The sequence below is a fragment of the Seriola lalandi genome, unplaced genomic scaffold, assembly GCF_002814215.2.
Source record: "Seriola lalandi dorsalis isolate HSWRI2012SDOR001 ecotype SW California unplaced genomic scaffold, Sedor1 jcf7180002053538, whole genome shotgun sequence".
Taxonomy (NCBI): domain Eukaryota; kingdom Metazoa; phylum Chordata; class Actinopteri; order Carangiformes; family Carangidae; genus Seriola; species Seriola lalandi.
Genome location: NW_019524091.1, coordinates 902168 through 918057, shown reverse-complemented (window position 1 = coordinate 918057; position 15890 = coordinate 902168). Strand labels below are relative to the sequence as shown.

The window sequence follows — 15890 nt, the reverse complement described above, 5'->3', positions numbered from 1 at the left end:
GGCCTCATTTAGAGAAAAGGTGTTTCAAAAAGAGCAAATGCATTCTCATAATTGCTCAAAACTCATCATACAATCAACAAAATCACATAATGGTGTCTGGAAAGAAAACGCTGCAAGAAAAAACCACGGTCATCAAAGACAGTACATAGGAAAACAACCTACTTGTTGCCCCGCTGCTTTACATACAACAGTCACATTTCCTACTATCTCTGCTTCTATATTTTGATATACGGTAGGTTTCAAACCTGGTCTGTCACTTTACACGTGACTTTAAACTGATTATTGAGTCAAAAGTTTTGTACATTAGCATGTTTTCACACAGAAGTGGGTTTCTCTTCATAAGTAAACTGTGATTCCAGTGTGATATTTGGGCAACAAGTAAAAAAGAACTGTGTGAAAAGAACCACAAATCCCTAAAACTTAGGTGAATGCATTTGAAGTTATCACTGTATCATGCATCTGAACAGTGGAGAAAAACATGCAGTACATCACCTTAATATTAAGAGATAGGGCATTTTTTTCACAGTTTTGTGATCAACTACTGCTCTTACTTAAATGTACAAAATCCCATACATGTATCACATATTTGTTCATCACTACTATGAGATCCAGGTTTGATGCAGATTTCAAATATTTTCTATTGTAAAGTCAAACTTAGAGGATTTTGCAGCTCAAAGATCAACTTTCTAACGATGCAGTTAAAAGCTTTTAATCATAAGTAAATTGACCCTTGAGTTTATTATCACTTGATCATACTGTCCCACAGATCAAGAATGATCCATGCTCATGCCATAAATAATTATTTTCGAACCAAATCTGAAAATCAAACAACTTTGACTTTTATTCAATCCATGTAAGGACATCAGAGATGCATTTTGAAACAAACAAGAACATTGTCTTAATCCAGTGCAGTTAAGATAAGACTTTTTTTTCAACTGTCAGCTGGTTCATAAATCTTTCATCTCCATGTGAGATAAGGCCTCAACTTACTCCTCAGACTGTAGTGACTCGCATGACCAGCTCTCGTGTGCTGTTGCTGGGTTGGCTGCGAGCCTCCGGCTGCCTCAGGTGGCTGAGGAGGTGGAGGATGTTGTAGGGACAGTGTTGGTCTGGCACTGCGCTGCCGCTGTTGGGGTCCACATGTGTTCCCAGTCCTCCTGCGGCCGTCACCACAGTTGTGGAAGTGGAGCCGGCGGCTGTGGAGGCTACCACCATCAGTGAGGAGGTGGAAGTGGACACTCCTACCCCAGTCTGATAGCCCTGGCTGGGCTGAGACAGAGTCCTGTCCACAGTGGCATCCTTCAGGTCATCGCTGTCCATAGACTTATCATAGTTCAGGACCTTCCACTGCTGGTTCACGGCCTGCCAGCGGTGGAAGATACGGAACACAGAAGGTCCCTCGTGGACAATTAGTGCTGTGGAGATCAGAGCATCAAACAGACAATGTCAGTGTCTGGCAGCAGTCTTAATGACGCCACAAAGTGATATATATCTCTGCAGTGGTAGATTCACTGTGTTAAAGCCTGCAGAGAGTATTAGCTGAGGGAGTACCGGAACAAAACAACTCATCTTTAAAGTACTGCACCATAACCCACAGATAAGATCTTTATTTCTTAGAAAAACTGTAGACACGGCACAACTTGTGACACAGTGATACTCACCATTTTTGGATTTAAGTTAGCAAAAGTGATTTTTCTGTTCTCTGAGGTTGTTCGATAACAACTTATCACAGTTTAAAATTACTTATTGATTCGTGGTCACTGAACTGCGTATATGAAAAATTGAAATCAATCTGTAACAACTTTTTTTGAGTATTCAGTATTTATTTCATATTAAAGTCGTGTAGAGGGAAATACAGAATGTGTGGTTTTTATTGTATTATATAATCAGTATATCTATCAATATATCTTCATAGGAAAAGTTATACTCATTTAACACTTAATGTCCTTATATCTGCTTACAACTATTTTATAAGTAATATTATCTATTTGTTTTAATACAGCAACAATTATACTGCAATGCTAAATAGGTGTGGTTGAAATAAGTGTTACCACTGTATCTTGAAGCTGTATTCATTATAGAGAACAGATTTCAATTATTTTATTTCAGTTATATTCTCCTCTGACATGAGAGTTTCATAAGGCTTACGTATTGCAGCAACTAAAGTGAGAGCAGTCTGCCAAACATGGACATGAATAAATCCTAACCTCCTCTATATACAGCACACAGAGTATATTGATAAAATCCTGTTTCTCTTCCACTCTAACTTTGTGGACAACTGAAAGTCAGGCCTTAAAATCTGCCAGGTGACAAGTTAATCTGTGTAAAGTGTAGAGTTAATGACTCCACAGTCAATCCTCGCCACCAAACCGGAGACAATCGATCTCCTCTTCCTCTCATTGTGCTGTCTGCAGCAGAGGCAGTTAAGAGTTTTCTTAATGTGAGATGCCATCACACAGTCATCGATGAGGGCCCTCGGGCTCTAGAGGACAGCAGGCTTAAAGTGGATGCTACAAGTTTCAATTTGGACACCCACAAAAATTCAGAAGATGGTTAAGTACGCTGCAATGCTAATTTTTTTCTTTTGTGTTATATCAGTTCAGAAAGCTTGAAGTTTGTCCGACTTTGGCGCAGCAGCTTTTATTATAGAGTGACAGGCATTATAATGTATACAGTGAAGCTGCCAAAACTGAGTTTTGAACATTCAGCATTCGTATTTAATTAGAGTTAATTAACGTAAGCTTTCACACAGCATCTCATCACGTTTAATATAGTGGCTGTAATATTATAAAACTGTTAATAAAGATCGAATGATGATTAGTAATGAACCAAAATACAAGTGTCCACGCACTCAATAACGATTTGAAGTTGTTGACTGTGGTATAGATTAATTCCATTAAATGTCAATAGTGCAAACTGTTCATAGCATTCACAATAATTTGTGCACAGCCGGCAGGTATAATTATTGACTCTGCTGAGAGCTATGACATTATGTTTGCTTTTCCCAGTTGAACGCATAATGTACCTCTGTGACCAGACATGACACACTCAATACTATTCTCAGTGGTAAAAAGCACAAACTCATTCGAAGAAGAAGCATGAACCTTAATTTAAGTAGATAAATAAATAAACCAGTGTCAAATGTAACATCTCACCGATGCAGACGACATCCATGAAGCCGTACATGCCATAGCAGATCTGGAAAAGCAGATCTTGGCGCTGCCAGCGGGCCGATGGGCTGAAAGATGACCACACCAGCCAGGAAATACTGGCCATCAGGAACAGGGAGCCCAAGATGGCTGCTGCTATCTGCACTTTCTCTATCACTGTCAGGGAGATGGCCTGCCACTGCAAGAAGACAGTCCTCAGTGACGCTTAGTTCTTAGTTCTTATTTCACTTTTAACTTTACTGAATACTGAATTGGGACACACTTTATGGACAGGGGGTAGAAGAACACACAAAGATATGTATCAACAAAATAAAGACACCATTATTGAACACAATCATCAATTAAAAAGATTAAAACATGCTCATTATAAGTTAATCAGGCTGATGGCTGGATTTCCAAACTATGCCACCAAAACATAAGCATCAAATTTCAGGGCATTCTACAGCTGACTATTGGCAAAGTACGGTGGCAGAGAGAGCTCAACGCAGAGCAACTAAAGAAAACATCACAAAAAATACACACAATACACAAAGGTGATGAGCCCGGCTGGGATTTTTAAAATAAATAACAACACATAACATCACTGCCAAGTAGCCGACGTAAAAAAAAAGAAAATCAGAAAGCATTGAACAACAAGCGTGTCACTTTTTAGTGTCCCCTGGAAACACTTCCGTTGTCATTTGTGCTACTTGCAGCGCATTTCCATATTTGGTTGTGTTGTGTATATTTGCAGCAGATGTGCTATCAACTTGAAGATGTTTTCTTAATTTTTTTTTTCTGTATTTTGTCTATTTACATGTGTTTTCTTAAACTGCAGTGCATTGACCTCTGCATGGGTTGTCCACTCTGTGTCCTATCATATCACCAGTCTAAAACTGAGAGAGAGAGTTCCTGCTGCAATCATTCTGTTCTAAGCAGCTCTGTTTAATTCAAAAACATTCATTCTTATTCTTATATTCATTTTTATTTGAATTCTTCAGTTTATGATCAAAGCAGAACTACAGCCGCAGCAAAGACAGTGTGATTCCTACAATGGTGTTTTTGCAGTTTCATTCTATCCAGATCTTAATATGTAAATCAAAAATGCATGAATGAATGAGTCCCACAGGAGAAGGGGCAAGGGGCTGTCTCCCTCTTTCCCCCGTATACACCAACAAATTCTCCTAATGAGAAGGCAAAACACACATTTCAGTTCTCAGTGTTTTGAGTTTTTCATCTGACTGTTTACTTGCCACTGTCTCATAGTTTCAAGAAGGTACAATAACTTATATTTTCACATTGCTCATTGTGGGAACTGTTGGGTTTCTTTCTATTACAGTCTTGATATTATCGTGTAAAGTTCCTTGAGATAATGTATGTTATGATTTGGCGCTATTCAAATAAAATTGAATAGAATTGAATTGAACTGAATAAAATCTTTGCTTCTCATTTAACTCTTTCCCTTTTAAATTTCTACAGCGCTATCCATTACGCCCAAGGCTCACCTGCAGTGGGTTCTTGGTGCTGATGGCAATGACCTGATATTTGTAGTAGCATAGCTCACAGGCCCAGGACCCTCTCTCACTGATCCACTTGATGAGGCAGGGCTGGTGAGTGCAGCGTACTGACCCGCTGCACCGACATGGGCTCAGCAGCTCCCCCTGCAGGAAAGAAGCAGAGCCAATCAGTACTAGCACACCAGGACAAGCATTTGAAACAATTTAGTTCATTTAAATGTATGGATATGTTATATGTTTCACATTTTTACTGTCAGTGGAAATGTTGCTTGGACAGTGTGTGCTGCTGCTGCTGCTGCTGCTGCTGGTGAAACAGGAATGTACCTCGCTACCTGAGCTGAGCTTTGATGTCAATATAAAGAAAAAAAAATGTCTAGTGTTGATGAAATCTGGGTTAGATTTTCAGTATAAGCACAGAAAATTCAATGAAATACTGCAGACTACAAAAAAATAAATAAAACTGCTAGAATGTTATGCTTCATAATACTGGACTGTAGCCTAAGAGCAGGATACTGTGAGTAGTGATTTGTTATTCAGAGGAAATATCTGCCTACAGCAATCATTGACCATCTGACAATCCTTGGTTTTCTCATTTTATTTACCCCCTGCAGATAAACTTTTCACATGCAATATACTACAGGTTACACTATACACACACTCATATTTCTTTGCAGTTCTTTGTGCTGGCTTATTGATTCTTGATTTTCTGAGCTTTGCATGCACATTCATGCACGTACACACAGTGAAATGAAAGCTTTGCCTTACACCTTGTTAACAGACAAAATTCTTGATTACTAGAACTATTGAAAAGTTGAGGATTATTCACTGAATCTTCTGTCAAAGAGCAAACCCCACCAAAGCTGAGAAGGTACTGCACTATAAGAACACTGTTACTGCAGCCTTTACACTGAATGTCACGAATATCATATACATATTCTTTTGTAGCTGCATACAGATTGTGTCAACTTCAGACCAATTTCAAATGTCAAAGAAACCCTTCCTTCTCCACTTGCGCCTGATATATAAAACTTAAAATCTTGTGTCTGGGTGTTTTCTAGCATTCATCAGTCAATTTCAAACAAGAGCCAACATTTGATACAGTTATTGTAGAAGATATGGTTGGTTGACATGACTTGTTATCTTATAAAGACACTAACTATCAGTCAGTCAGTCAGTCAGTCAGTCAGTCAGTCAGTCAGTCAGTCAGTCAGTCAGTCAGTCAGGGTGTTAGAATAACTGAGGGCATTTCAAAACCCTTCTTTCTCCCTGGTGAAGAGCTATGAATGGTTGATTTCACTGAAAAAAAAAATAGTGTTGGTTTTATTGTGTGTTTAATCTCTAGGAGGCAGTAGCTCAAGGCTGCGGTTGAAAAAAAAAAAAAAAATCTCCTTTTGTAATCACTTTTCCTTGACCTCAATGGAAAATGTCAAAGAAAGATGTGAAGGAAATTCATAAGGGCTTAGGGAAAAAAAAACACAATGTTGTATGCAACTGCATTTAGCCTACACTAGGCTTTTTCTTTTTTTATAACACATCCAAAATAAATACAGTGACAAACTCAATGGTGTAGGCCTACAATTCAAGTAAGGTTTCCTGCCCAAAACACAATCACACCTCCTAAGAAAGGATGTTTTCAGTTTATACATATGGTTCATTTATCCATCAATTACTCATAGGTGGTAACAACAAAATAGATATATAGAAATAGAATATGTAATTTTCTTATAACGATGATATTGTTGACTAGAATTTCAATATGCCTGTTCTTCAGCTCAGCCAGTCATACAAGGATTTCTATAAGTTTTGGATCATGTCAGTATAAAATAGATGCTTTGTTGTCTTTACATTTATGTGGGTCTGCTATGGTGAAACTACAATGGTGCGTCGCTTTAAGTGTTGTGGGACAGCACTACTTCCCCTGTACCCCATTGTAAAGGAGATCAGATAGGAAGCATTGAGGCAAGCTCAGATTTTAGAGAATTCGCTCTTATCATGGCTGACACTTAGATACTTCCAGGTCATTTCACTCAGTTAGGAACCTTCCTCAGAATAAAAGTCATTTGAAGGGGACTTGAAGAGGTAGTTGAAGTAGCTGAAAGAAAACCAGACCTTAGCTTCAGCACCTCAAGGTTATTGGAGTAAGAGTCTATTTTTGAGAAGCATTTGAAAAGGACATAACATCAATTTGCTCAGTACGCTCAGTGGTCAACAACAGTAATAGACTTGTGGAATCTTGAACCATGTGACTATGTAGCATAGCATTAATGAAAAGAAGCTTATCACTGCTATGTCGTGAACCAGCTGAGATTAGGCATCCTTATGTATAACTTGACCAACATGTGTTTTCAACTTATCAATGCATTTTTTCAGCCTTCAGAGGACTCTGAAATCAGCTACAGTGCAAATACAAAACAGTGATATGTGCTCATTTTCTTAACCGGCCATTATTCTTAAACTGCATTCTGCCTGAAGAACAAATGAGAGATTTATAATCTCTCACCCTGGGCTCCAAGCTCATTAAAATACATTATAAGTCTTGTCATACTGAATATAGATGATGACCCAAAAGGTGTAGGCTTTACATCCTTTTTAGATCGTGACCTGCAGTTTACTTACTTGGATCTATAAAATTCAAAACAGGACCTTCATGTATAGATGTTTTTATCTTAATGGGACTAAACAAAAAACATTTCGTGAACAGAAAATTAAATTAGCCAACCCCTTCTGCTGCAAGACAGCTCTCAAACTCTCTAAGCTTAGGCATTTAGTATTTAGTATTCCCTGTCTACCATGAAAATGGCACAGAGATTGTAGCAAGAAACGCAAAGTGCAGTGAGTTTCCAAATTATTTCTCCACGGTGTCATTGTGCTGACATCTCTGACAGACGGAGCAGTACCCTGGTTGAGGAAAAGGGAGGGAAGAGCAGGGAGATAGAGGAGAAAAGGCCCATCTACAGATGGCCAGGGTGGGAGTGTATTGGCAGGAGCACCAGAACACTTCTGCCGTGTCCAGTGGGACTCAGACCGCTCACTGTGAGTGGCCTGATCACAGCCAAGAGCTGAAACCTAGATCACTCCAGTACAACTGAGGCTGGAGAGGGAGCAAGAGAAACTGATAACCAATGTGGCATTACAGCCCACGCATTCAGAAAGTGATAAAGAAATATATCCTTTTGTTGATAAAACAGCTATAATTATTGAGAAAAAACAGCACACGATGTATTAAAAAGATGATAAATGTGATAGCTTTGGTCATGTTAATCCATTTTTCTGTGTTAAATTATCCCAAAACCACCTCAGGGCACCCAATTTTCTCCTTATAAAATTGGATCCACTCCCAATGTATATAATGACATGAAGCTACATTAGAGATGGCTATTCACATTTCTTAAGGGTCTGAAATCAATGCAAGTGAACTCTATTAACTCTAGGCAAAGGGAAATTGTGGTATAATAAACTAGCTCCCACAGAAACTGAATGAAAGCTATTTTTACAATAGCCAATGACATTCAGGCCACAAGCCTTTCTTTAATAAGTACCTGCAATACTGCAGTCATCTGAAAAACAGCTTCATATGCGCATTTTAACTATATTCAACAAGTTAGAGGGAAAAAAAGATCAATTGCTGAAATATCAATTTGAAGGTCATATAATTTCAAATTTATTTACCTATAATGACTGATCATAAAACATATACTGGGGGACGTTCCACATTGCTTATTTTACAGGAACCATTAGGCCTCCAGTGACAGTTAATGGACCTTATAAAGTAACTGCATAAAAGACCAACCAGGGTTTATAATTTAAGTTTATGAATTCACTGCTCCTTTCTATAGACTTAGGAAAAGACAAAAAAAATTCATGGGCTTATATAACTTGTTTATATCTCATTCCCAACAAATGGCAGAGGAGCCATCCTACATGTGATGGAGTACAGAAAGCACAGTGCCTCGCCACTGTGGGGCCATATAGAAGGAATGATGCTAACTTGACCCCTCAAGGCTTCTCATTGTGCCACAGACAAACACACTCTGCAAGTGCATTATCTGTGTTATGATTTAGGAGGGAAAGCTGACATTTTTTCTAAGCAGCAGGGACTCCCATATTCTCAACATGCAGCTGTTGAGTGAGGATAGGGCAGTAGCAGCATTAGCCCCAAAGGCCACTTCAATGTAATAGTGCATGACACTTCAGGAAAAGATCACTCACTCACAGAAATATTCTGTGACTTTTTTTGTATATTACTTTTTAAATATCCCCTTTATCCCGTTTGTGCACTACATGACTACATCCTGAAAATGATCTGAAGATAAAAAATATAGAGAAATTGCTTATTCTTTGAGCGCAGAGGTTGAAATAAAGTCTCGATTCAAGCTTGTATAATAAAGCTCCATGCACGCAAGCTGCAGTTCCCTGTAAAGCTTATCACTGACCTTTACCGAAACAGAACTGGTAACTTGATTGAAATATGTCTCAAGTTAGCTATATATATAAAAAATCTGATGAATAACCTGAGGTATTGAGGTAAAAGACATGAATTTATGTTATTTCATCTGACATTGGCTTAGCTGTTCATTTTACTACACATTGTTTGTGTCTGTCTGGAGATGTAAATTAACTCCAACAGTAGTCTGGGTTAAAGAGTTGGTTATGATTTTATTTTTCAAGTCTATCTTAATCAAAAAAAAAAGCCATATGCCTACTGTATATATACATGAGTATAAATAGTATAGAAAATATGCACCTGATTTGGCTTAGAGACCGCTGAAGGGATTGTGTCATGGCAAGGAAAGAGAAGAGGAATAGTTAAGACAACCAATAATTCTTTAAATGTACATTTGGGAATATGAGTATCACATTGAGACAGATTTGGAAATAAAGATGGGAACCTATCCTTAAAAAGAGTGGGACTTTGTTTATGAATCATGAACGTCAAAGAAAATGGCACCAAAAACACTGACATGAATTTGATTACACAGACTTATTACATTGTCTGGTGTCATATTACATCAAAATACAATCATTTTTTGAAATTGTTGACTTTGTCAGACACAAGGCCCTTTTCTAGTAGTATGCTTGAGGAGAGCTATGTCTCTCTCTCCCTTCTTTACTCTGTCTTGAGTATCTCAGCCTTGGGGATGGAAGTGTTTTGAGGGTAGATTGTCAGATCAGATACTGGCTACCTTGGTCTATGTGACATGCTGGAGGCTAAGGGAGAATAGAGGATAACTAATGTCCCCACTGCCTGTATCACACAGTGACACAGTCCACTCATCGCTCTTTTCAAATGGAGCCTCATTCTCCTTGTACCCATTTACACCTCAGCAGATCCATATCTGGACTTCACCCAAACCAACAGCAAGAGACGACAGGGAAAGGAAGGCCGGTGATAGATAAGAACTTGCATAATGATAGGATGGCATGAAATCAAATGCTATTGACTAGCTGCAATGTCTCCAGGAAGCATTGATGAGATGAGCTGGAGGAGACCATGGGAAATACTGTGAATTCTGAGAGCGGTACTTTGTATGCACTGCAGAGTGTGCTGACTATCTGTGGAGTTTTAAAAAAAAAAACAAAAAAAAAACAAGGATGAAGCCTTGTCTTCCAATCTCATAACTAGACCCCATGTCAGTAATAATTACAAAGTCTGAGAGCAGAGGTGGAAAGATGCACAGAATTGCTTTTGGAGTAATTAGTTGATGAAACATAGAGAGATTATAGGCCATACACAGTGCAATGACCATGAAATGATACACTGAATCTGCTGCTTGGGTAAAGCAAAGGCAACTGTGAGTGCAGAGTGCCGGATATAAAGTTATGTTCTACACCTCAGTTGTCTTGCCTCACATTTTCTTTTATAACCTCCCTTCCTCCATTGCAATTGGCGAGGTGTGACATATTTGTCAATGTGGTCTCAAAGGCTCTGTCAGTGTAACTAATGTCTGCAAATCGTTAAGTGCCTGCTTCTGTGTTATAATTTAATGTTATTTATTGCTGCACACCCTAGTCATCTTTGTTCACATTTCTCCTCTCCTGATTGATGTAGTGTGACATTATCATCAATATGGCCCAAAAAGCGAAGGCATGCAGTGTGATTAACTTTAAGGTGCTTCCCTTCTGTTCTGTGCACATAATTATTATTTTTTGCTTTTTCCAGGTAGTGCAGCAGAGTGAGAGGTATTATTTGATTTTTTCATGCATGTAATGAATCAATATGAATTCACAGTGTTTGGATATAATGAGTTGTTACTACATCGCTGTGTATCCTCCACACTTGTCAACCACGGAGACAAGGTCTTTCATTATCCTCCCACTGCTAGCTATGGCTGTCTTTTCAAGCCACGCAAGGGGATGAGAGCAGGATGCAGTGGGATCCTTGCTCAGAGGGTTCTCCAGCTGTGTGGCCGCCTTAACAAGAAACATGGAGTGGATGCTCTCACTGGAAAGAAGCTTGACCAGTAAAGCCTGCATATAAAGGGGGGGGGGGGGGGGGGGGGGGGTCCTAGATCTAAATGTACAACATTACCATCAGCTGGTAATTAGTTACCCTATGGTCTTTTTTGAGGGGGGTGGGGTGGGGGTGAGGGTAGTTGGAGAGTTCATTCAAACCAAACTCAACACCAACAGATTTTCAGATTAACCTAGAGAAATGCATGGGAGAGTAGACTAAATGATTAATGGGTTGGATGAATACTTCCTATGACATAAATATTTTATTGTAACATTTTGAGGACCATTTTTCATTGACTTACATGTTCTGGTCCCTGGAAGCAGATCCTGCACACGGGCGTCCTGAAGCCACTTTCCGTGTAGCTGGTGAGGGAGAACCTCTCCTCCAGTTTGCCCTTTGAGCAATCATCAGAGGAGCTGCTGCAGCCGCGCAGGGCCGCCGACAGCTCTGCAGCATCAACCCAGCCCGCCACCGGTCGCTCTCCGCCCGGTGGCCCGGTGGCTCCTGCCGCAGGTAAGGCAGTCCGGTCCTCTGCTTGCTGGTGGCTCCGCGTTAACGTGTTGTTGTTGTCGGGGACGGTGACGCCTGTCTCATGGCTTTCCGTAGTTTGGCCGCTCATGGGGGTCAGCGGAGGCAGCGGTGTCGGCGGTGCCGGTGGCCCGAGAAGGAGCACCCTCAGGTCACCGAGCAAGACGCAACAGCGGCTCTTCAGCATGCCCTGGCTGCGCAGCATCAAGCTGTCTCCGGCCAGAAACTCACAGCACCATGCAAAGGTGCTGGAAGAAAACAGCTTTTACAGTATGTGTCCCCGTCATAAGCAAACACTTCTACATATGTGGTGGGATGGGATAGCGTGTGCAGGGGTGCGTTTTCCAGCGTGTGTTGGGGTTTAAAGAACCCTTTTAGTTTTCTTATGTTTTAACTGAATGTCTTTTATTGTCTTCCCACGAGGATGTAAATCCAAAAGGCAAATAAATCCCATCGATGCAAACAAGTGTCTGAAGCCATTAAGTTCAATAAATGGAACAGCTAAAAGAGGAAAGTCAAATGTTAGATTGATAGGAATATGCATCCAAGTAATAAGGCTATGGCCCGTTCACTCAGTGTCCACTGTCATTTCATGGCCTTAATAGTCTGCCTGCTCTGTACAATATAAACTATCTAGACAAGCTTCTCCCTCCAGATTCACGACGAGTGCAGAAACCAAGAATCAAATCTGCCTTTTGGTACAATTGACTGAAATAGACTATATAACGAAATGTCAGCGTTCAATCTTAAAATTCAAATATTCCAACAACAATCAAAGCCAAATTTTTAAATTAGCAGAGCTCAGATTACTGTCGACGTCTTGTAAGGCTTTCAAGGCAAATCAAGTCAGTCGATGGCGTGCCATGTTAGGAAGCGAAATCTGTCTTACCTGGCGAACTACACCGTTTTCTAACGACTCACAGTTTCAGGATTTTTTTTCTTCGCAGAATTCCAGACAGACTGCAGGTCCCTGGCAAGTCTGAGCGAAGCTTACATCCCCCAATTATGGAATTCCCATGTCCGAGGAACAAAGCCGATGGGTTTACATCCCTCGGTTAAAAATCCAACACGATTGTCGGACTGTCCTGCTCTGGGTGAAAGCATCCGTAGCCCCGGATCCTCCTGCGATCATTGGCTGCTGAATCGGTGCTGCAGCTTCAGCACCATGATTCCTGGGACAGCTCCCAGACGCCACACGTCACCACCGCACAGTGATGCAAGCAGCCAACTCATTACTACAACTGTGGACTGAGACAAATACACAAAGAATTGGTTGATTGCCTGTTGTAGGTCAGACGTCCATCATTATAGAGGGACACGTTTAGTTTAAGGTGTCATTAATGTTTTTTTCCCCGCTCTTTTTTTCCAAAGGATGAGATGTTAGCCTTTCACCATTAAAGTGGCTGAAAGCTTGAAAATATTCATGTCTAAAGGAGTAAAACGCAGGCTAGATTCAATTTAGATAGCCACCAAAAATTTTTGTCAACATAAAAAAAGAACATGAAATTAAGCAGTGTTCAAACCCAATGAGAGAAGTAAAAGTAGCGGTCACTATCAGAACTTCTCAAAGCCCATATTGGCTTATTCAGATTGCTTTTTTTGATACTCAGTTTACTAACATAAAAGACTATGAAATCCAGAAATACATTTGAGCAACAGAAAGCATGCAGAGATTTTCTGACAGCTTTGCATAAAACATGACAAACAACAAATGGATAAATTACATTGTTGTTTTTATTATTTTTCTAATCTTAGTCAATTTCGGCACCAAAAATCGAGCAATGCCAAAATGTAAAAGTAAAAGCCATGCAATCAAAATTTTACTTCAGTAAAAGTGATTATCATCTAAAATGTACTTGAAATTTTCTTAGTACTATATAATTTGTTGTATTATCTTTATTATTAATGCATTAACATGTGAGCAGTGTTTTAGTATCGGTATAGACCCAATTCTAACTATTATAGACTATATCAAATATCTGATAACAATGTATCATATTATATAACATGATAATATGTTTCAATTATTCATTCATTTGAATCTGGAGAAAAGTAATTAGTGACTATAGTTGTCAGATGAATGCAATGAAGCAAAAATTATAATATTTCCCTCTGAAATGTAGTAGCACATTCTCCAGTAAAGTATCAGTACTTAAGTAAAGTTATTGAGTAGTAGTTCATTTCCACCACTGATGAATGATGCTGGCTTTGGAGACATTTCATAAATAGAAAAGGGTAAGGATGAACAATTTGGCAAAGCTGGAAAGAAAACACAGATACAGGGGAGAGCAATTTACTGGCTAGTCAGGGCAGCTCTGTGTAGCTTGATTGAATAATTGAAATGAACACACCTGTGGCTGGACTCACTCTGCCGGCAGAAACATGTTTGTTTTTTTGTCAGAATTTATATAAGACTGTGGTCAGTCTAGTGGCCACAGGATGTGCATTTAATGGATTGCCAACAGTGAACTGAGAGATTAAACTTGTATCTTTCACTCCTGCTGGTTTTCTTTTCTGGCAGGCAATTACCAGTGATTGCTTATGCCATCTCAGGTGTAAAGTAGTGCCTGAGTAAACAGCTAGCCTTAAGTGGCAATTTGCGGGTTCAACAGAACAAGGCACCTCAATCGCCCAAAATTAAAGCTGGAAGCAGAAACAAACGGGTTTCAGGCTCGACAAAGCTGAGCAAATTCACATAGTTTAATTCTGTTTGACAAAAGGAGTGAAACCAGAGTATTCAAAAAATGTTAAATTCAACAGTGTCCATGGACTAAATAACATCTTATCTTACCAATCGTAAATGCATCGGAGAGCTCATCGATATAAAAATATATTTCAGTGCTGTTCATTAATATTTTCCTCCAAAAATAATTAGCAAGAAAAGCAAGCATGTAAATACCTTGACTGGAGTATATGACTTATGGCTTAATGGCTTATGAAAAGAGAAAAGGTGTAATGTAATGGAAGGTGCTATTTTGAAGCTAAGCTATTGTAGGCAGCAGTTCACCTTTATGAGACTCATGCTTCAATTGTTTGGTATAGCAACATGGATCTAGTTAGCCTTTGAAAATGGTGTAAATTGTGTACAATATGAGCTCGCTTTGAAGTGGCTGCTATGAGATGGGCTGAGAAATGTGGAGTTGACAAATGTTAACCAATAAGTTGTAATGAAACAGAAGGTCAACTGGAACTCTGAGGTATGAAGTCATTAAAACCTTGACAGATTTGACCTGAAATATACCTCAATGGCACTGATTAAACTCGTGATAAAATGGTGCAACATTACAAAACTTTTTGGGCCTATTTTCATCAATAAGTAAGTACAATAAGCACAACTTGAGTTATGAACCAATATGTCATGACTGACCTTACCCATTTATAATAGAATTGTGTATCTCATTCAAGCTCATGGCAAATTGAGCAATGGCATATGATGGCAGATAGTCTTGCATAGCAGATAGTCTGGCTGTGACCATTATCACAATCATCTTGGATGGCACTGAACCCAGGATGCAGCGACAGTGCACCTGCAAAATAGTGTTGGAGGGGAACTTGTTTCTGGGGAACATTGGCTAATTCCACACAAAGAACATGCCTCACAAAACAACAAAGACATATGACGACTGTGTGATTGCATAAATCCAAATCTTCATCACAATTTGCCATTTTCAGCATGTAGGTTGCTAGCATGGAGGTTGTTGTTGTTTTCTGTAGTGAAGGGGATTTTAAAATGGCAACAGTCACGGTAAACAGAAAGAGAGGAGAATGCTGCCTAGAATGGGTGTCCAATGGCAGGCCTATACCTACAGTCTACATGCAGTGAGTAAGACTAGATGGCACACTTTTTTGGTATTTTTGGCACCCCCTATGGGTTGGGCTCAACATGTTTTGGGAGGCCTATTCCCAAGCACAGCCTGAAAACATAAACCCTGATTTATGATGATGATTGAACAAATCCTTAATAAGTTATGGCCAATTTCCTGTTAAGCCCTGCCCATGGCAAGGTTTTTTGTTCTACCCTTTTGGGGTTTGGACCCTAATAAGCCAACCAAGACAGCTGATCATTAGTTCACATAAAAACATTCACACAAACTAGAATTGTAGGCTGATAGCAGTGGTGGCAGAAGTATTCCAATCCTTGATTCAAACCTTACTCTCTAAGTGAAAGTAAGTATTATAAGCAGAATGTACTAAAGGTATCAAAGTGAAGCACTTGTTCAGCAGAAAAATGTCTCCCTCACA

At 39.5% G+C, this 15890-nt stretch overlaps 1 protein-coding gene across 1 annotated transcript; it reads right to left on the bottom strand.

The window, feature by feature from the left end:
* Positions 1-817: 817 nt before the first annotated feature.
* marchf4b (membrane associated ring-CH-type finger 4b) lies at positions 818-15762 on the bottom strand. Its single transcript, XM_023401210.2, has 6 exons — positions 15021-15762; positions 12538-12896; positions 11422-12149; positions 4655-4810; positions 3156-3348; positions 818-1415 (listed from the first exon to the last, which is right to left on the bottom strand). Exons 3-6 carry the CDS (start codon positions 11851-11853, stop codon positions 994-996), a joined length of 1203 nt encoding a protein of 400 aa, XP_023256978.1. The 5' UTR covers positions 11854-12149; positions 12538-12896; positions 15021-15762; the 3' UTR covers positions 818-993.
* Positions 15763-15890: the final 128 nt, after the last annotated feature.